At 34.4% G+C, this 22,545-nt stretch overlaps 2 protein-coding genes across 3 annotated transcripts in view; one reads left to right on the top strand and one right to left on the bottom strand.

Moving 5' to 3' along the window:
* The window catches only part of IMPG1 (interphotoreceptor matrix proteoglycan 1), a 54,171-nt gene extending 48,565 nt beyond the window's left edge, over positions 1 to 5,606 (top strand). Inside the window, exons 15-19 of the mRNA XM_058835639.1 lie at positions 145 to 355; positions 2,045 to 2,221; positions 2,321 to 2,502; positions 2,812 to 2,895; positions 5,039 to 5,606. Of these exons, the coding sequence (XP_058691622.1) occupies positions 145 to 355; positions 2,045 to 2,221; positions 2,321 to 2,502; positions 2,812 to 2,843 (602 nt within the window). The 3' untranslated portion in view covers positions 2,844 to 2,895; positions 5,039 to 5,606. The remainder of the gene's footprint in view (positions 1 to 144; positions 356 to 2,044; positions 2,222 to 2,320; positions 2,503 to 2,811; positions 2,896 to 5,038) is intronic.
* Positions 5,607 to 7,416: 1,810 nt separating this feature from the next.
* MYO6 (myosin VI) overlaps positions 7,417 to 22,545 on the bottom strand; it is a 102,622-nt gene continuing 87,493 nt past the window's right edge. Inside the window, exons 29-34 of one of the 2 annotated variants that reach the window (XM_058835291.1) lie at positions 22,143 to 22,172; positions 21,574 to 21,612; positions 18,268 to 18,371; positions 16,842 to 16,973; positions 12,334 to 12,552; positions 7,417 to 10,909 (exon numbers count right to left, since the gene is read on the bottom strand). In XM_058835291.1, coding sequence (XP_058691274.1) covers positions 10,710 to 10,909; positions 12,334 to 12,552; positions 16,842 to 16,973; positions 18,268 to 18,371; positions 21,574 to 21,612; positions 22,143 to 22,172 — 724 coding nt within the window. In that variant the 3' untranslated portion in view covers positions 7,417 to 10,709. The remainder of the gene's footprint in view (positions 10,910 to 12,333; positions 12,553 to 16,841; positions 16,974 to 18,267; positions 18,372 to 21,573; positions 21,613 to 22,142; positions 22,173 to 22,545) is intronic. The other variant, XM_058835292.1, reaches the window with a different exon arrangement.

The raw sequence follows: 22,545 nt of genomic DNA, 5'->3' as shown, positions 1-22,545 counted from the left end.
TGTCCTTTCATACTGGACACAACCTCCTGTTAGCACGCCCACGTGGCAGGCCGGTAAACATGAGCTGTGTTCTCTGGCTGCCACAAGCCCTGCCAAGGCCCTTTGGGGTAATGCTTCAGTTAATGATTTACCCATCCTTTACAGCCGATCAGGCAGACCCCTGCAAATTCATGGCATGTGACAAGTTTTCCGAGTGCGTAATGAACGAGTGGACAAAAGAGGCTGACTGCCTTTGCAAGCCTGGCTATGCCAGCCAGGATGGATTTCCCTGCCGGAGCCTGTGCGAGCTGGAGCCCCATCTCTGTGTCAATGGTGGGAAATGTGAGCTGGTTCCAGGAAGAGGAGCTGTCTGCAGGTAAATAGATTGATGAATTCTGTTAACAGCCCCATAAACTCTGCTAACAAGTCAAAACCTCGCCATTCAGATGCTGTAAGTCACACTGCAATTACCCTTCTGAAGTATAAATAGTCTCACCATGGATAAATCCATTTCTGCCTTTTATACACAGAACATTATGATCTAGTTATTTTTAAAGACACTTTAGAAATTTATTAGAAATTCAGCATCATTGGTAGAGATAACACACAAAAACATGCATTCCCTTTCAGATTTCCAAACACATTTTGAAAATTTAAATAACACATTCACAGTTTTGCTACTGATTACATGGTTTTAACAAATTACATTTTTTCTAAGATGCATTAAAAAGGAAATCTTTATTCCTATAGACTGTGATTCCAGGCCACCCAATAAAGCACATGAAGGCTGAAGCTGCTTTCAGGGCTTTCTGGGAAAGACATGAAGATTAGCAGCTCTTCCTCACTGCAAATATATTCCTTAAGGATTTTTAAATTTATCTTAGGTCAGTACTGAGAACTACACAGTACTTGAACATTTTAACTCTCTTTTACAAAGTATCACGTTTCTTCTCATTTTAAGACTAGACAATTCAGAGCATAATGTGAAACTGTATACCAGACTGGCACACAGTAGCTGAGCAGCCATGTACATAAGCAAGAATCAAGTTACAATTCTTGTATTTGTTTATTTTCTCTTAATACTTTGATTAGATTAATAATAGGTCTTTTACCTTACTTAGGATTAACATCCAAAAAATAAGACCACTGGACAAATTATTCAAATTATTCATTGTAACAACCCAAGTACCAAAATTCATTTTCTTCAATGGGCATCACAGAAATTATATTGAATGCAACACATTACTGCCAAATTCCTGACTTGCAGAGACAAAGTAAAGCAGCTGCAGCATTTAGTACTAGAAATCAGCCTGTGAGCTAGAAAGGTCCTCTTCAAAACTCTCCTGAGGTAGCAAGGGATCCAACCTACTCCTCCAAGACTGATGCACTAAGGAAAACAACCCTTTTCCCTTTCAGAAAAACCCTGACTAGATATACAGGTATAACCAAACCGTCATGAGGAATTATAAAAGTATTAAAAATAAGAAATTAATTTTTTTGTGAACTATAGCAAGGCACAAATTCCCACCAGTGTCAGACTGACAGCTTGTGCAAACTTGTACAGTCAGACAAGTGGCCTACTATTTGCATTTTTGTTCCATGTAAATTCACTTTCTCCTTGTTTTAAAAGAAGATTGGAGTCCTGCTATTTGTAATAGAACTCTTATTTCAGACCTTGCTCCCCAGAGTGAAATCACCAGTAAAGAGAACATAGGCTTCAAAGATGTGTTCAGACATTACCTTAAAACACACCTGAACTTCTAAGGTTCTAAACCACAAATGTTATGTATGGGGTTAGAAATTTGTCAGAGATATTTAAAATGCATTATTTCCTTAAAATTTGTAGGCCGGCAAGGAATATATCTGTGTCTTTTTATTTAAAACTCACTCTCACAAACATAAAAATATTATCTTTCCCTATCATCAATCACATTTTTTCATGCAGACACATAATTATTTGTAGTGGAAATAATGAGTTTGTATTACATTTCTTTTTTGTTTAAGATACTCAGTATTTTTTGCCTTGAAGTTCTGTACATTTTTTCTCTTCCTTTCCTTATTTTAGATGCCCCGTACGTAGACACCAGCTTTACCAAGGACAGCGCTGTGCAAAATTTGGTCCAGAACCCATACAACCCTTCACTTTTAAACCTCTCATTCTTGGCTTAGGAAGCCTTGGTTTTCTTTTCATCATTTTAATTATTAAGATAAGAAGAAAATGCAAAAGAAACTCTAATTTGCAGTAAGCTGCTCACAATCTTTTCCTTCACATTTCAAACTATTCCTTTTGTTTCTTTTGCAATTTAAAATCTTACCTAAACAAAAATGTTCTGCATTGTAGAAGTCCTACTCTCAGCAGCTGCAATTCAGAAAATGCTGTAAGGATTAATCCTGCTTTTGAACACGATGAGCCCCTGTCTAGCTTTTGTCACACGCCTTGCAGTGTAAGTGCTTGTCTCAGTTCCTCAGAGATCCTTGATCACGAAGCATTACATGAACTTGAAAACACAATTCAGCCTGGAGGTAAACTGCATGGAAATCCTTTTCTCATCCCTAGCAAAAAGCCCCACCTGAAATAACAGGTCCACCTTCATGTATTAACTCCACAATTAAATCAAACTTGAAGCTACTTTCTTGCTTGGCAATTTCTGAACTGAAACTACTAATGCATTAATTTCCTTTCCACATTTACTGCAGTGTAGGTTTCATCACAGGACTGTAGAACTGCTATTCTTACATCTCTCTTGCATGGCTCTGGCAGTCTATCCTATCTGAGTGCTTTTAGTCATTTAGAGAAATAATTAGTGGTTTGGTTTTTTTTTACTCTTGTAGGTCACCAGATGAGTTTACAAAACCAAGACTGACAAGTTAGTCTCTGGAATTCTTCATTTCCAGCATCAGCCAGACAAAACCAAGGTTTGTGACTATTTTCAAGAACCTTAAAAATCTGTTATTTCCCATTGTCAGTGTTACCAGGGAGCCTCTTTGTATTAATTCCATACAAAGAAAAGCTCAGATTTTTTGGATGCTTGATATGACAACAAAGTTCTATTTCTGCATAACCATGTGCTAATGTGGTTATATGAAAACTTGGACATGTGAAGGAAGAAGAAACACCTGAAATGACAAATTAACACAAAATGCAGTCCAAAGGGGAGGTTTAAATAGCAGTACTAGATCACTTAAAATCTCAGATCACATTAGTCTGGTTAAGCTACAGAGAGTTTGACAAGTAGGAATTCTAATTTGAGCAGATTACTGCTCATATCTCAAGTATTATTTCAAGCTCTGCCACCTGAAACCCGTTGTAACTTTTTTGGGGGGAAAGACAGAAAGGAGAAAAGCTGAGTCAAAGATTCCTCTAAAATTGGCAGATGTTTCTGATGTATCCGAGTCCTCTTGATAGGTACAAAAAAAAGCTTTGACTTTGCCATTTTTATTTTCTGACTTACAGCCCAATTAGGAACAAAAAGGTTTTGCTATAGCTGTTAGCACCCATTGTTATTAGAGGGAATATCAGTACAGGAATGCCCTTGGCACCAGCTGGACGTTATGGAAGACAGGATACCAACTATGTGAATCTTGGGCTCCTTACATGTTTATTGCTATGTAAATAAAGGAACGAGCAAAGATAGCATACAGAAAGATTGTCACTGATCTTCATCATATCCAGGTCTGGTCTGTTCAAGTACTGTGGCCACAGTTACAGACTGTGCTGAAAATGGGAGGACTACAAAGACAGAGATGGACAAAGATAGATATGGATAAAGCAGAAGGGAGTAGCAGTTTGGAAAAGCTGAAGAATGAACTCGTTTCACTGTCCATAAAAGCATGAGCACAGATGTTTGCAATTACTATTTTACACCCACCCTAAAAGAAATGTGCCTGTGGGCATCATAGACCAATAAACTTTCATAAGAGCTAAACTACTTAAAATTACTACATAGAAAAGCATTACATACTTTATTAAAGTAATAAAATGACACATCTGTTAAAGAAAACCAGGTCTGTGTCATCTAGGCCATATTTGAATTGTCAAAAGTATATTGACAAAGTTCTTCTCAAGATCTAGTAAAATAAATTAATTTAGTGAGAAATCAAGCAACCACAACAGCAATCCAAAATTGAAATGGATTTTAAAAAATTTAGGTGGCTATTTTCCACTTTTATTCCACTTAAGTTCATCATGAATGTTTACATCACCCTTAGATTCAACATGTTTTTAATGATTTGACAAAAGTCAATGGCAGACAAAAATGAAAGTAGAACGCCTTTCATTAGCGGAAACCAAGAGGAACACTTGGATTTCACAATCTAGAAAATTCCTTCAGGGCTAAAATTTTTAAAATAGAATGTGGCTCTTGAACTGAATTTTCAGGAGGATGTGGCTATCTACAGCTTACAGGCCAAACTGAAAATTCAGTATTTAAATTCTGGTTTGCAATACGTAATGACAGCAGTGACAGCTTTCTAGGATGTATTATCTAGAAGAAATACAGCTCTGTATTTATAAAGGCATATATGAAAATAGGCATAAAGTTCCAGTAGAAGCTAAAATAACCTTCAAAACCTTCCCAAATATGAAAAAACTTCTCCAGTTATAGAATCACTGCATGGAAAATTATTGCAAAACTTATTTATCAGAGGGGGTTTTGACTGGGTGGAGTTTTACCCAATTAGTCATTAACAACATTTAACCTTTAAGAATGCTGCATCCACAATTTCTCTGGGCAATCTCTTCCAATGCCTCACCACCCTCACAGTTAAGAATTCCTTCCTTACATCTAATCTAAATCTCTTTCAATTTAAAGCCATTCCCTCTAGTCCCATCACTCACTGCCCTTGCAAAAAGTCTCTCCCTCCTTCTTGGGCCCCTTTTAGGTACTGAAAGGCCACTAGAGGGTCTGCCTGAAGCCTCTTCTGGAAGCACGATTCTTAAAATGAACTACAGTTCTCTTAACAGATATAAGTGTGACATTGCCTATTAGCTATTAGATGAATAGTACATTTTCAAATTCAACAATACTTTTCAAATGTCTTACGGGACTTTCTCTTATAGGTATTCAAGAAAGAAGGTCTGCATTATTCAAGATTAGACTGCAGGATGAGTATGGAAAAAAAAAAGCAAGGATTCCTAAAGATACAATATTTTGGCTCTAAAATCAGTGCACATTAAAAGAAATAGTTTTACTGAAGGAAAGCAAATGACCAAGTTGAGCAGCTTCTGAGCATGTCTAAAATGCCTGGTAGGAAGTCCCCACTATTAAGATGCATGCGTTAAGCTTCTGGTGCTTACACATCTTAATTGTTTTATTTAAGAGCTGAGTGCTAGAAACAGATTTTGCTGAGATGTGACATTTTTCAATATTGTATGTTACAACCATTCTGGTAAAAAATGTCAATGGAACTTCAGTGCATTTCTATAGCCCTTTATTTACCTTCCTTACACACACTGATGCAAATGGTGAATGAAAATAAGAACTCCCATTGACCAAAGGCTACATTCAAAGCACTTGGGAACTTCATTCCCTCCCTGAATGCTCACATTGCAAATCATACGGAAGTTGAATTTTTCAAGGGTTTCTATGAACATCAGATTCCCATTTTTCTGTTAATAAATACATCATTTTTACATATGTACATATTCACTTAACTGTTTAATTTCTGGTGACAGTGAAACTATTAGGATATCCTAAGACTTCAAACTTTTTGCTGAGGTACAATATGTGAAGTTTCATCTTTTCAGAACATGAGATTTATATTCACAAGCACCCTCCTGGTAGAGAGTAGATTAGAATTACATGAGTACCTACACTTTAAACTCAGTATCCATGCTAATAATTTTGAGAGGCTACTGTTAGGTTTTTGTAGGAGAAATCCAAGCAGACAACAGGTGGTTGTCTTAAGTATCAAGTATTTTGTAGGCTTATTAATTTATGCACTATGAATCCACAATCCTGATTCAAGTACAAGCATTATTTTACCTTGAGTATCTTTTTCCTGAGTTTATATCTCTATTTATATTCTGCACCAGTGTTGTGTTCAGACACTGGTTTGCTGCTTGGTGCACACCCGAAGTCATATTTACAGCTCAAACTGAGCTTCTACAAAGTTCATGACTATCCTGGATGATAACTCCTCATCCAGATGTGAAACTTCCATGTATTCAGGACAGCAGCTGATTTTAGTGACAACTCTTACTTCGTAACGTGCAGTTACCCCAGCAAAGACTGAACTTTAGTTTACCTTCACAAGTCTGCTGAAAAGAACTGTTTACTAATTCCAAACAACTGCACAGATTTGCCTGCAAAACCACCGGAACTGGTGACTGCGTACAAATGAAGACAATGCACCAAGAATACAAGGTTGAGTTTCTACAGCTGAAATAGTGTTTTTACTTTCTTTATTTAAGTAGGAAACAAAAATAAAGAAGAAACATAAGATGTGGTTCTACACAGTAAGACTTCAGAATAAAATTACTTTAAAAGTACTTTTTGCAGGGCATTGGAAGTCATCCTTGCCTACAAATGCTAGCTTTTTACTGTTGTTCATGTAAGCTAAGAATGCATTAAGAATGCTGATAGCATTCCATTTTTTCCATTACAAATGTATTTTTGTATGTGTTTAGTGTATTTCAACTTATACTAGTTATCATTAGCCAGATTTTAAAAAAAATAATTTTAAAATGTGTATTTTAATAATGGTTATTCATGATTGTATTTATCACTCTCAACTATTAATTACCAAATATATTTGCTGGACGTAAACCTTTTGTATTTCAATAAAACATAATAAAATTATTTACTTGAACATTTCACAGGGAATTGAAGCAGTACCTAATCTTACACTAAAATTCATCGTGTTACTTTAAAACTGATGTAAAGTTGGAGATAAAAGCCATAAGGAAACAGAAACAAAATTACATTTCCTAGATAAAGTATGAATTACTTGAATATTTTTAAATTAAAAAACTACCACTCTGATTTGGCCCTTAAGATGAGATAGTTCCCTAAGACTCTAAGGGGAACATAAACAAAACCCCACAAAAACAATACTACATCTCCATCCCAAACATAAAGCCTCCCCCACAGCACAAACATTCAAAGCAGCAGTTGGTGTCACCAGTCACTGACTGACACAATCTAAAATTAAAAGGATGCAGAGTACACAGCATAGCAAATGACAGACATATTGGAAGTGATAGAAATAAAAGTTAACAAAAGTAATAAAAGTAAAAAGGTATTTGTTTCAATAAATACTGAGAAATTAAGTATGAGATTTAAGATAACAAAATCAGAATTTTCTAATATCAGAATGTTATTCTGAAGGAGCACTTACCTTAGAAAGTAAAGACAAAATCTCTACTAGAATAAAGCTTTAAAAAGTTTTTAAAGCATCAAAAATATCTCATGGAAAAGCAGCAGACAGTACCAACAAAGGAATATTTTTATTTTTCTCGTAACTTAATTAACCCTTATGCTTCAACTCTTTAAAGACAAAACAGTAAGAAGATACAAGTATGATTTCAACATGGAATGTGTTTATTTTTTATTTTCAATTTTCAGTACAGTATTAGAAGGTCATTTAAATACTTAAAATAAAGATTTTTGAGAAAAACCCAGAGGATTTAACTAGGTAAAGAAAAACACAATCTTATCAGTGGATAAAAGACAAGTATTCAATAACCTTAGGATCTTCAGAGTAGCATTGTCAAGAAAATGCATATTCCTGGGTCACTTAGTCAGAAATGTAGCTTAGTGTGGTGATTCTCTTCCTCTCCCCTTTGTTTTGTGGAGCATTTTAGACAGATCTCAACTATAACGGACAGCTTCACTGACAGGCAGGAAGATTTTTATTTTTTTTGGTTTTGTTAATTAAACACGCAGAGAACCAAGCCAATGTGCTTTAAAAACCTGATTATCATTTTCTCTGTAATTGCAGATGAGAAGGGCATCAGGTCATCCTACAGTCCTAAAGAACAACCCTCTCCCCTCCTTTTAGATTTCCTCTCCAAATCAACCGACTATAATTATCTGACACAGTAAAAGGGACCATGGAAACAATTGGTAAGCAGTTAAATATTGCCAGACACGTAAAAAAAATAAAATAATCTGAAACTAACTGAAAATTAATTTTGCTTCACAAAAAGGTAAGTAAAACTAAGAGCAGAAGCTGCTTTTGGTGCAGAGTGAAAAAAAAAAGGGGAAAATAAAGCAGCCTGCTACTGTGCAAACTAGAACATCCTGATTTCTGGAATGCATCTTCTGCATCCCTCAGGCATACTTCTGGAGCAATGCTGAGAGGTGGGATCATCTCATTCGAGATGTCCAGCCACCAGATCCTCTTACACTATATCCAAGTCCATTTTATTTTCATGATAGCTCATATTTGTTAATCATTTTGTAGAGAAAATTTTCCATACACCCCATTCAGAAGAAAAAAATTTCTCTCCAATGCAAGTCAAGGAAATCCTGATACAACTAAAGGAACAGAGTGGAAAAATTCAGTTGATTTTGAAGTTCCCTGCAGGTATGTTTACACACATACATCCTACAGTATGTAAGCACATACATGTGTATATACCTACACACACACATAAGCATTTGAGGTTCTTTGCATACTATGTTCAATCTCATAAGATCCACGGATTTTTAAAGATATGTACACTGAGATGAAATGTGTTAAGTCAAGCAGCTAAACCTAGACAGAAACAAACACAGGTCAGGTCAGTGATTTTTCTTCCTTGGATCACATGAGTGAGCACAGCTTCTTGCAGTGTAAAGTGTCCAGGGACTGCAAGTTGTCGCATTTTGGTCCCAATGCAGTAACACATTAAACTAGTAATCTAAATTTCGTAAGCTGCACCTTTAAGCTCACACAGGTTTGCACAGAACTTTCCAGCCAGTACTGTGATACACTTTTCCTTTCATTTTCCAGCCAAAAACACTGTTTCAGAGAAGAATTTGGGTAAAAGTAAAACAATTTTGTCATTTGAAATCACATGACCCGGAAGTACAGTTGGTCTGCAGCAGAAGTTGAGATTCCCTGACACAGTGGGTGTGTAGAGAGTGAAATACCACTTGAATATCTCCACATTATTCCCATAAGGAGTGCATTTGTAAAAGCAGACTGTGGCACACAACCACAGTCTAAGGTCAGCATGAAGCTTTCTCTGTGCTACAGAACCACCCCTCTTGAAAATTAAGCGTATTTATTACGTTTAAAAACTAAAGTTTCCAAGAGGTTTCATGCTGAGTAAGGAGTGAGGAAATTATTTTACACTGTAAGCAAACTGTCAATTAAAAAGGGCAAGAGTTAATTTTTCAATCATGTTACGTAATTGGACATCAAGCTACTTATATTTTGAATTTCTATCAGAGAGATAATAAATGGTCATGTTTAATTTGTTGGAATAATGGCCAGCAAGGTAAAGCAATGTTCACATAAGTGAAAGAGATGCGTCTTAAAACTGTATGAAATTAATGATTCCCACCCACAAAAACTCCCCAAACAAACTACTTAATAAGGGTACTGTTACAAGCCATGAAACTTGAGAGGAGATTAATATACAGCTCAGCATCCAAATCACTATGATATTCCAGTACACTAAAAACTGTAGCTACTTCATCACCACATAGTATTAATATGCACTATCTTATTGGACCAGTTTTTAACATAGTCTAACAGTGTATATCTTGTTACAGTTAAAATAAAGAGGATTTCTGAGGCTCAGGCCTCAATATGCAGTTAAGTTATACTGCCAGCAAAAAGCTGAACATATTTCCCTTAATGCTATCCTTAATCTTATATACCTTCAGATACAAGGCTCGGACAATTTTGTGTAATATATTGAAATTACACTATCTGGCTAAACAAACTGTCCAAGAATTGCTAATGGAAATGTGGTCAGAAAAATAAAGTCTAAAGCAGATTTGTACTAAAGAGAGAAAAAAAAAAAAAACCCAGTCTAAAAGAGAAGTGGTATAAGCCCTAAAGAGCAGTACATTCTTTAAGGACCTCCAATATTACACTATTTTGACATATATATGAACGCTTTTCTTGGAATGTACAGAAAACCATTTCTCTTAAACCAAGACAGACAATGCACTAAACAGGAGTTTATAGGTCTCAAGCTTACGAGGATCTTCCATCAGGTTTTGAAAAAACAAAAATAATTAAATACAGAAACTAACCAGTTTGCAAATCAGGACATAAAATGTCTCAGATTATATAAAAGTATACTCCAACTTCTCCATAACAGAAGTCAAAGCTAAGGCCTCACAATTCCAGTTATTAGAAATAGCATATTCTCTTTACTAGGCCACCACTTGAAGCCAAATACTCAATGTTTTAAAGACGGAATGTTAAAAAAAAAAGGTGGTTGTAACGCAGTTCTTTGCAATACGAACCCAAGTACAGACAGATTGCATAAAAGTGTTAAGAGTTATAACAGGAACTGTTAAAGAAAATGCAACATATAAACAAAATGTAACAAACTACACTGACTGAAGTTTCTTCAGGGTCCTCATACCTAATCAAGTTCACTACACAAATTGAACATCATGAAGTAAAAATTAACAAACCACATGATTAATAAAATCTGTTCACTTTATATTAAACATCTCTACTCTGATTATAGAATATTTAGGCCCTCTGTAGCACAGAGGAACTCTTCCCTTTGTATTGTGGGCAAGGTTCTCATCTCAAACACTCCGGTGCCAAATGCTCAGTTATTTCAACAGGTTCTGCAGCATCGCCGTAGCATAGGTAGGGCGAGCTTGTCTGCTTGCAATTGCATTTTGGAGATACTGGATGCCTCCACAGCGCTCCCAAATTTCTTCAAACTGTCTCGGTAAAATTTCTGCACCTCGCTTTCGGGTTAAGCCAGTCTCTTCAAGATTAAGCTCACACATATCCATATCATCCTTACCTGAAATGGCAAAGGGAAAAAGAAAACATTTTTTACATCATTCAAAGGTCCCATCAATAAAGATTTGATCCTTGTTAATTTCCTCTCTGTAGATCTGGTTTGTTAGTAGACTTCAGAGCTTATGAGGAAGTCCTCAGATACAGGCACTTTTCAGTTTCCTGGTTTTTTGTTACACAGAGAGCACTAAAGCAGTATGAGAATGAACTAGTTAGTATCAGATGCTGCAATTGACAAAGTTGTGCTTAAACAGTGAGCAAAAAGGAATAAAGGAAAGAAGCTGAAAGATCATTATCTTGATATATTCTTTTGAAACCCATTACAGGATGATAAACACATTTGGATTATACATACTTTCAGTTTCATGCCACTTCACAGTGAGCTGCTTTACTTTTGGTTAAATGTAGCAAAGCAACTAAGAATTCAAGATTTTGGAGTAAGTATAGCTAATCTGTCAGCCTACCACCCAAAACAAACAGTGTTTACCAAATGGGACCAACATATGTAATCCAATGAAATTATATGTGTAGCTCACAAACTAAATTTTAATCTTATTTTTAACAGGTACTCATGACAGCAGTGCTACTTTTAGCTATGGGTTTGGCACTGAACAGCAACAGTTGGTATAAGGAATTCTACTTAAAATAATTTGCAAAAAACAAACTTTTGTTACTAGTAAAGCATAATTCTGAAGTGAAACAAATTGGCTATGGCCTTTTCCTCAGTCTAAGTTAAATACAAAAACTCAAAACACAGGACTGTAAGCAGTATTTCTGCAGTGTTTTCTCCCCTGCTCATTACCCTCCAGAAAAGGAGGACACATTTCACTACCAGATAAATCTCCATCTATCCATTGCAACACTAATTTTAAATTTTTAAGATTAAAAAGCTAGTCTCCCATAGTAAGTAGCATAAATAGGATAAAAGCATCAGCTTGCTTTTAGCCTGATGCTATGGAAAGACAATGTAACATGCACAAATTGTTTTGATGCAAACTGCTTGTAATTCTTTATAGTTAAATATAGTATATTTATTATATTATATTATTATTATAGTATATTATTATATTATAGTATAATAATGAGTAGACCTTTCCCAGATAAATTGTGATGTTTAATCTTCACACTGTCTCCAGTTCAATGAATAATCTGAGAACCTGTAATAATAAAACCCTTTACATTTGGATTCCCACTCTGTCTATGGCTTCCCAAATTGAAGTACGTGTACAAGTAAAACACAGGACCAGTAACATGTCCAAATATTATTCTGAAACATTTCGTCACCATCAATAGCAGTCCTGAATCCTCAAATTCTGCCCAGACAAGAATTGCTAACAAAAAAAAAAAAGGGATCCAACTTGTGAACCTCGCCCTCTCTTTCTAATGTTTGAACCTTTTCCAAGTTGCAATTCTGCTTTCAATACCAACCCGCTACAAGCAGAATGGGTGCCTTGTCAGGGTGAAGCTCCATTTGCCGAGCAATCCAGGGCCCATCAAAGTGTGCATACCACCAACCCTTCTTCTTGTTCTGGGGGTCTTTGTACTGGTCCGCAGGGCGGATGAAGGGAATGCGGAAGTAGCGCTGTTGTCTGTTTATTTCAATCTCTTGTTGTCTGCCTGGTAGCTGAGCTGTGGGGTTCTGTTGTGCTGTCATACAAAAAATCCCCCCAAAAGTGAACAAAACAATTAGAAAACAAGAAAGCCATATTACTTGCTTTATTAATCAGTGCATTAAAAAAACAAACAAACCAAACAAGAAAACAAATACCACCCCCCCAAAAGATTCTCTTTCTTCAAGGTCACCTGTAGTCTCAGCAAACCTAAAAAGCACTCCCATCTCATATAATGAGCACTCTGTTAATTGCAACAGGTAAAACACTGATCAGAAAAGGTTAACTACTGTATCTACCTGTTGCCCAATGGCATGTTTAAACAAAACAAAGTACATAAAATAACATATTATGCTTTAAATCAATATTTAAGGTAAAGCTTCACATATAAAATTTCTTACCAACTAGAAATATTTATCACTAATTGCTTTAGTACAGTACAATTCTTTCTTAAAAAGACAACAGTGCACTGAAGCATTTTCAGTTGCAAACATACAAAGCATCACTTGATGTTTGACAGTCAACACAAAAGTATGTATAATACTGTTAGAAATTACTAATTTGTTAATAGAAATGTTGACAATAAATACTGCTTATTACAAGGCTGCCAACAAAAAATTTGCATGCCTAGATTTATGCATGTTAAAATCTGGCATTAGAACTAATTTCTGGCTGCTTTCTTTTTTCAAAGAATTTTTTATTTCAGGCCATTAATATCAACTGACTGAACTTCTAAAGGAGAAAGTTACATTATTTTTTTTCAATTTTCATATATATTTTTGGTAAATATTTTCCACATGCATTTTTGGACTTTTTGAGTTCACCATATTTCAGACTCTGGAGAGAAACTTGCTGTCAAGTAAAAACACATACTCTCTATCTTAATTCATCAAATAATCAACCTTCTTCATCTTACATATACACTGTCATAATCAGTTTTAAATTGTAAATGCTCTTAAAAATGAGATCCTTTCCTTTAATAACTGCCCCTGCAAAAGTCTGTTACTGACCTCGTTTTAGTGGTTTACACCACCACTACAGATACCCTGTTTAAGAACCTTTACCACCTCTATAGAGAATATCAGTATTAACTGTTTATATGTTTCAGCATAAAAGGAATGATTAAAAGTGAATTCCATTTTTTTCCTTGTCTATTGAGCAACAAAGGTAATTTCCGAGCTAATATTTAATAACATGAAAAATGACAATTACTTTTAATAATGTATTTTTACAGTCATGAACAGGACTAATACAGACTAGCAACTGCACCTTGAAATGTCTTCTGCTTAGATTCAAACAAAAATAATTTTTCTAAACCTGAAAAGCAGAACCTTAAAAAAACCTCCACGTGTTATATGTATCAGATTTCCTTTTTTTCTTATGTGTGCATAAAAAATAAACATAGAAGAAAAAAAAATAGACTTTAACAGGTGAATGCTACTTGGATATATCAACTCTGATAAAACACATACCTTATAGGGAGACAGACTTTATGAAAAAACTAATTAAATTTTCTACAAATTGAACATTTATCCCAGCAGATCAGTGCTTTAGTATTGAAAAATACTTTTTGCACTGCAATGGTAATTGCTAAGGCTCATTTCTACCCCTAAGCACATCTAAACCCAAGGGCAAATCTAGAGAACAGGAATGCTAAGCAGCCAATGAAGCCTCTACTTGGTGCTCTAGAACTGTGGCTCTTTATTCAGAAGAAACCATCACCTGAATGTTAGTTTGTGTGCTAGAAAAATAGTTGTTGTATTGAGTCCAGAGTTTTGCTACAACAAAAAGCCATGTGCAGACAATAAAAAAAAATTCTAGAACAAGAACATTATTTCAGGAGGGTGTGGAAAAAAATAGGAGATTATACTTTCCAATAATTTACATAAGAAGGTTATTTCATTCTCCCTTCCCATGACTCCTTAAATGGGTAGGATTTCATGAAGAGAAGTACATTTGTAAATTACTACAGTAATGTAGAATTACCATCATATGAATAATGCTGACAAATTATAAATTATTTTTTTTACAATTAATTTTTATGTACATGTGTAGCAAAACACTGGATCAATCAGTGTTAGTATCGAGCTCTCAGGTGTTCCTACTCTTCGAAGTTAGCTTAAACAACTGTCTCCTCACTTACTTGAGTTGCTCAAAAATGGTGCAAAATCTGTGAACAAATATTACATGTTGAACAAAACATGAAAGTGCTGATTGTTTTTAAGTTATGGTTTCATTGCCTCAACATTTTTCATTAATGCTGATAACAGACAAATGAGAATTCTAGTTACAACATAAACACAGATTCTAAGTATTTCTACTCATTGTCTACTTCTATTTTCATCGGGATTTAACCTCAAAATTAATACTTTAATAATTTGCAATTCCTGTTACAAAGGCTCAGTGGTATACATGCTAAGCACAAATTGCTCTATCAAATCTACTAATTAATGTAGTACTTTTCTTTTCTGACATTTCTGCTAGAAGAAAACTGCCCTATCTCTGTCAATACCAATAATAATATATAAACCAGTGGTTAGCTTCTATACTGAATGCATGAATTTAAAGGATACTTGTAAAATTACATTAAGGCTAGCGTAAAATTACATTAAATCAATGAAGAGATGGAAAGAAAGAACTACATAATTTGAAGCACACATCTACTGACACCAGAAAGACTTTTAGCTTAACCACCTAAGAAATCAGAACTCCTTTGTAATAACTTCTCAGATCACTACTATATAAATGTATGTGAAATGCCCATGTGACATAATTATATGCAATATGAAAAATTATACTGGTGTTAACATTAAGAGTCTCTAAAGGTCACTATCAATTTCTTCTGAACTGCAAGGTTTTCTTCTTCAGAAATATGATGCCGTATGTCAGTGAAGGTAAAAAAATACAATGAAAAACACTGAAAAGAATGCAACAAATATCTGAATAAAAGTGGTAAGAACATGAATATTCTCAGCTTTGTGTGCAAAAATCCAAAGATCATCTGCCCTTTGACACTTCCCATCAGCAATACCGTGTATGAATATTTTACTCATTTAGCTCCAGAGAGAACGCGTGAGCTCAAATTTAGAGCAATTTACCACTTTGCAGAAGTGCTTCAAATGCCTTTTCCTACCATTTCAGTCATAAGCTTTCTTAAGCACCTAAAACCACATTTCAGACACAATGACACATTCTTTGATAATATCTTCTCCAGGGGTCCAGATTTTGCCTGCCACATATCCATACTGAAATTCCTTAAAAACCTCAAACTCAGGTAATGCTCAAGCAATGCATAACACATGTAAATGAATCCAGGGGAAGGAAGCATCTTTGTACATGGACTGAGATTATCTAGGGCACCTGCCTTCCCTGAGATGTTTATTCTTCATGTCCCAGGACAATGCCTTATTCTCAGGCTCATGTGACTTTGGGGAGAGCACTTTCTCCCCATATTCCCTTTCCTTTCTTTCTCCTGTGAACTGTGTGGGAGGAACAAAAATATCAAATATCATGGAGCCAAAAGACAAAAGGAATGATCTGACTAAATTATTCCATGCATTTTCCATGACTCTATAAATTTCTTAGATTCCTTTCATAACAGATGATCACCCAACTTTTGAGGTGGGATGTTGGGAAAACAGTAACAGTCTTCTCTGTAAATATCACTGCAGAAACCAGGTATGGAATTTTCAGGTCTGGCAGTCTTAAACTCCCACACTTTCTTGCTGAATGAAGAAGAAAGTCACTTTTTCTGATTAGTGTGTTGCTTTGTCAATAAACACCTGCCTGTGAAATCAGTAGAATGATAGTCTAAATAAAAAAGTCTATGCAAAATTTGTCACCCCATGAGCCAAAATTGCAATATCAACACTCACAGGTTTTTTAAAAGAGAATGTAACATGATGTATGTAAGCAGCGATGTAAACAAAAAAATTATTAGCACCTTTTAAAAGTATCTACATCTATGTCTACATAGCTGTATATTATGAAATATTAAAGTAGCACAGCAATGAACATGTAACAAAAAATGCCAGCACCTGCAAAAGTAGATCAAAAACTCTTTTTAACAGATGTCAGCTGGATGTGAGAAAATGTTTTAAGAGAGAGCTGTTCAGCACAAGTAGCTGGGTCTACTGAAAGCATTTTAATTTCTGTGAAGGATTTGCCAGTTTCAATATTTCCAAAATATTTACCTCAAATCAACATAAAACACTCCTAAAAACTCCAAGTTTCTTCAACCTAGCAAACCCAAAATCCATTCCAGAATTTTTTTCTTTAGAATATTATCACCTAAATTATCATAAACACAAAATTCTCTCTCCTTACCATAGTCTGTGACTGATTTGGGAGCACGCTGCTCTGTTTCTGCATTGCGTTTCTTATTCTTGGATTTCCAAGCATGATACACCTTTAGCCTTCGGTGGAACTCTTCTCTGCAAGCTGCCAAGAGTTCAATATCTATCCCAAAAAAAGGAGAAGGGGAAGGCATGAGTGAGAAAAGTCAGAAAAAGTATTTATTGAATGTGTTTCTACATTGATAAGGTATGTGATTCGAGATCAAGTTGTAACACTAATATGATAAAATGTAATATAAAAACCCCTCATTCTCTGTCTGCAGCAGAGGGCCTGTGTTTTATGGCCCAGAAAGTCCCTCAGAGTTAGATGAATCCTTTTCTGCTTTAGAGTAAAGGCAGTCCCCAACATACTGTTTTACTGGGACATTTGGAGCAGTGAAATGCTACAAATAATTCTGTTGACACTATCACAACACAAGCAGCACAGAAACAAAAAAATAAAATAAAATAAAATTGCACTGCTGAACATTATTTCTGCAACTGAAAAAAAGAAAAGAAATACGGCGATTTCACTGCTTAGATTTGCATTCTTTTTCCATGTATCTATTTTAATTTTTCTGAATTTCATTATACTAAGACACTGAATGATGACAAGGCTTTTTCATAAGTCATCTCAGTGCATCCAAGTTGGCTTCAAGAGAAATGAACTCCACTTATTACTGTGCCACCTATGCAGCTGGAAACATTGCTCCAGTCTTCCATATGTTAAAACAGTAAAAGAGAATGAGTTAGTTTCCAATTTCTACATCCAGGAAGAAATTCTGAGTGATCTTAAATCACAGATTAACCAACTGGTTTCAGTAAGAAGGAGGAAGAAACAGTAATACCTTAAAAAGGAATTATTGTTATCTGATTCTATCTTAACAGCATTGAGGGCCAAGTGATTAATGACCCACCATAAACTTCCAAAAATAAGTTGCACATTTTGAAAATTAAATAATACAAATATTTAAGACAGAACATATTTTTATGCTGTTCTTTATGTGACATTTTTGCTTTCTTTATGATCTGGTCACAGCAAGAAGTGATAGCAAAAAAAAAATTCTTAGAACATGCAAATTGTAGGTAAAGCATAATAGCTATTATTCCCCCTGTGGAAGTACATCAAACTGAGTGAATTTAATTAAGAAGTTACAACATGTATTTCATGGCCCAAGCTGTTTATTATCATAAATAAATAATCCCTAAAAGACATAACAATGGAAATTGTGTTTCCATATTATGGAAATAGCTTCATGTATTTTTCTTTTGGAGGTAAGAAATTTTTTTTAGTTCATTTGTTATTCACTCAAACTTATATAAACTTTTTATCTTTGTTATAAGAAGAAAGTAACACTTTTTATATAACTACAACTTTGAACTCTTTCTCAGAAAAAAAAACCAAAAAAAACACTTACCACAGGATGTGTTGATTGTATCACGAAGCTCTGCATATTTCCACTTACTGAGATCATGCTTCTTAGTACCAGCAGCAGCTTTTGTGGCTTGCACTGCAGGACCCCTACAATTATTTTTAAAATATTTATGTATTTTTTAAGCATTAAGCAGGAATTGATTTAAGAAGAAAAGAAGATCGCATGATCAACAATGTATCATACTTATTACCATGCAGAATTCTAAGACAAAATACCATAATATTTTCAAGATGTTCAAATTATTAAGAGAAAATAAAACTATATTTTATTCACAAAATCATATCCTAATCTGATTGGCCTCCTAGAGATTAAAATGAAGTGGCATTAATACTGCCATGCATGAAAAGACACATATTCTGTGTATTTATCCCATACTGATGTACATTTTACTTAGTGCGAACAAAGATGCAAAAAACAGACTAGACATTGTTAGTTCCATTCAAAAAAACAGACAAGGAAAAATATTTCTAAAGTAGAGCAAGGAAACAGAAGAAAAGGCTATTTCAAATTGGTCTAGGACAAAATCCTTGTTCCAAAGCTTGTGAAAATATTATGTCTTTGACAAAAACCTAACCTGAGAGAAGAAACCAAATTAATTCTATATTGGCTATCTAATAACAGCAATATTTACTCTGGGATCGGGGGTGATGATATTGATCATCAAGAAATACCAAGGTAAAAAAGACCACTCAGACAAAAGGCTGACCAGTAAAAAAGTCTCATTGAAACCCAGAGTTTTCCAAAGGCAAAAGGTCTTTACCATGTAGATACTACACAAGTAAGTTAACAGCAAATGCAAGTGAAATTATTACTAAAATCTCAATCATTTTTAAGAAAATGTACAAGGCTTCCATGTACAAAACGAACATTAAAGATAAGCCTGAATTTATTTTTTTCCCCAAGAAATATGGCATTTCTTAAATATATTATATATTTCTTAAATAAGTGGGAGAACTCTCCCTCAGGAATGGCAAACTTTCTGTGGATTATTTGCTTATAAGTTCAAAACACTGCAACGTTCAGTGATGATCAACATACCTTTTAAACTCTAAGGAATTCAAGAACAGACACATGATTTTACCAGCCTCTATTCATGACCAAGAACAAATACTGAATTCTTTCAGGATCTGAGAGAATTTCTTCAAAAGGAACTAGATCTTTAACAAGGTAGCAAAGTTCTTGATGCAATGAGAAAAAAAACAGTCCTTTGCATTGGAAGGTCTGTTTGTGCAGTAATATCTTCGTGGGACAGGCACATTATTAATAGATACAATCTAGTGAAAATTATTTTAACATTTATTTTTCCATAGAGGTCTCATGTGGTACTGTGAAGTTTCATGTTTATTTTCCTTTTTTTAATTATAGCAGTAATAAGTAACTATTATATGAGTTTTGAAAGCAGAGATAACAAATGCAATTTAAATTTCATTGACTAAACCTAACATACTTCTCAATAACAACTGAACCATCTCCTCGGTATAATTAAAACTACAGAATCTTACTCTTGCAGTAGCAGCTTAATGCCTACTCATACTACTAATCCGAGTCCACACACAGCTGCTAGTCAGAGTGTGAGAAGTCAAACTTAAAAAATTAACTCTGACTTAGAACTACTCATGAGTGTAAAATAAATAAACTCCTCCAAAATATATACTTTAATATTTTGTTATTATTGGCATATCTGCAGGACATTAAGGAGTCCTGATAAATAATTTCCACTGCCTGGTGTCTAACCTTCCTGAACCTAATATGACAAATCCTAAGGATTTTCCTTATTTAGCAGCCTTACCCACCACTCTGCTACAGTTTGCTGCCTAATTTAGCACAGCAGAGTGAGGCTGTACCCTCTCTGGGTAAACTAGTAATCTTTAAGAATGCTAATCCAACTGAATGGCTTAGTCTTTCTGTTAGGGTACTGCTCTGCACGCTGAAGATCACTTGCTTGTTTTCTACATGAATTTAAGCATAAGAGTCTGGCAGTAAGAGGAGCATCACACTTGACATTCAATCTTCACTGCTCCCATATGAGAGTTATGTATCATAAACAGTATATTCAAATTCAAAAATGCAAAATATCAGTCTCATGTCAAAAGTTCCTAGTGTATAAAAAGTGAGACAAATTTAGTTAAACAAGCATGTACTGAGAGGTATTGCATTTTGAATTTAACCAAAACACAGATTCTCTGATTTTTGTCCCAAAGTTTTTTTCATCTTTTCGTACATAACAAATTGGCCACTGTCATTGGAACTATGTCAATATATGCAAAACAACATGGCCATTTAAATTCACATGCTACCTTAACTGCAAACAATGTGGTTTATTCCTATTCTTAAAATAACACTGCATGAAAAAATTCAGTTACCAGCTGCAAACCAATCATCCATGCTACCACTAAAAAACCATCAAACGTGAGACTGTTCAAGTTCACACTATATATACATAGCTTAGTAACTTGTTAAAAAACAGATACCCTTCCAAAAACTCTAAACAATTTTTCTTCTTCTGTAAGCTTCATAAAATCAATGTCAAAGGTTATTTCTGCCCTCAAGTTGAAGAGAACATTTTCTAATTACTTGCTGATATGGAAGACAATCACAAAAATGTCTTTGAACACCGAATTATAGTCTCTATAATAGAGAATTATATTCTCTATTATATTCTACTAGAATTATATTCAAAATACTAGTATTTTGTCAACTAGTACATTCAACCAAAACCTGTATTTATCTTTCCTTCTGCATTGTGCATAAAATGTTGCATTACTGTTCAAGAAATCTCAGAAGGGTATTTAATATGGATACCTTAAGAGGGTTTTTAATATGATCTTACCATGGCAATTTTCAAAACTGCTTTTGTTTTAAGGAACTCTAGTTAGAATATTTTATTAAATGCACATTACATTACATTACAATTAAATGACTTCATTAACTTTGTGCTGAACCTGTAGAAATAAGCTTTTAAAAGATGTGGAGCATTGTGTTCTATTATCACAAAGGTGAGAGGAGAAGAAAGCTGAAGAAACATTAACAAAATTACCCAAAATTACAGGGTATCTGAACTATTCTTATTATTTTTCAATATAATAAATTAAAGTAGCAAAGAAATAATTGCTGAAAAAATGGTGCTGGTGATGGAAATTTTCTGAAAGAAATAATTTACTTATTTGCTTATCACTTCAAAAAAACCCAGATTCCAGTACTTTTAATTCCAAAATAATTCAACCCATTTAAAGTGTGATTTGTTTTTATAAAATTATTGATTCACTGGTGTTACACCTTCTCACCTACCTAGACAATATTTCTGACATTTCTGTAGCCATTTGCTCCCTACAAGAAAATTGGTAAATCAGCATAAACCAAATATATTGATATAAAAATAGCCTTTATAACTGTGAAAGTGTCTTGACAATCAAACTGAAGTTAAATGAAGTGCACAGGAAATGGCTATTTATTTTAAATTATTTCCATTCAGACACACACAAACACAAACATACATACACGTGTATATATATATATATATATATATATATATATTTATACACACACAGAGTCTTGATTCTATTAAGAGCAATAAATCACATAGGGCACTGAAAAATGGCCGGTATGTGAAAAACTTACAGCAATTATATAATTATTTTTTAATAGATGTTATTTGGTATATTTGATTAATAAAGGATTTATTAGACATAAGCAAAGTACTGAATATAAAGTATTACAAACTGATTTAGACATTACAAACACATAGTAATAAAGATTACTATGGGGTATTAGTATTTAAGAGGATGGTATCAATTACTTTTGATTAATTAGTGCAGCTTTTATCTATTAGAGCATTCAAATGGAAAAAAATGCCATACGCAGTCAATTGTGGCTTTGTTCCATTGGCTCTGCAAATAGAAGACATTTATGTTAGAAAGACTACTGCCTAGTTAATATTCTAATAATCTGAAGCAAGAAAAGGTGGGTCATAGCATTTCCTGCTTTTTCTTCTTTATTATCTTATGAATTTTTTTTATTATTATTTTTAACTGAATATATAGACCTTTTTTCCCCTCAACTTTCTCATTCAATCACGACTTAAATTATAATCTGGGGAAAAAAATGTACAAGTGAAAGCTTCATAGAGCCTTTCTCCCCTGTTCAATCTCAAAATCAGAGACTAAGGGACATGCTACTGATCTATTTCATGCTTGGATAAGCATATCACGAGAAATAGCAGCAATCCTCCTGAAGCTACTCTGGGTATAGGACAGGTGCTTC

Source organism: Poecile atricapillus, chromosome 3 (genome assembly GCF_030490865.1).
Source record: "Poecile atricapillus isolate bPoeAtr1 chromosome 3, bPoeAtr1.hap1, whole genome shotgun sequence".
NCBI lineage: Eukaryota > Metazoa > Chordata > Aves > Passeriformes > Paridae > Poecile > Poecile atricapillus.
This window is presented reverse-complemented; position numbering and strand designations above follow the sequence as displayed.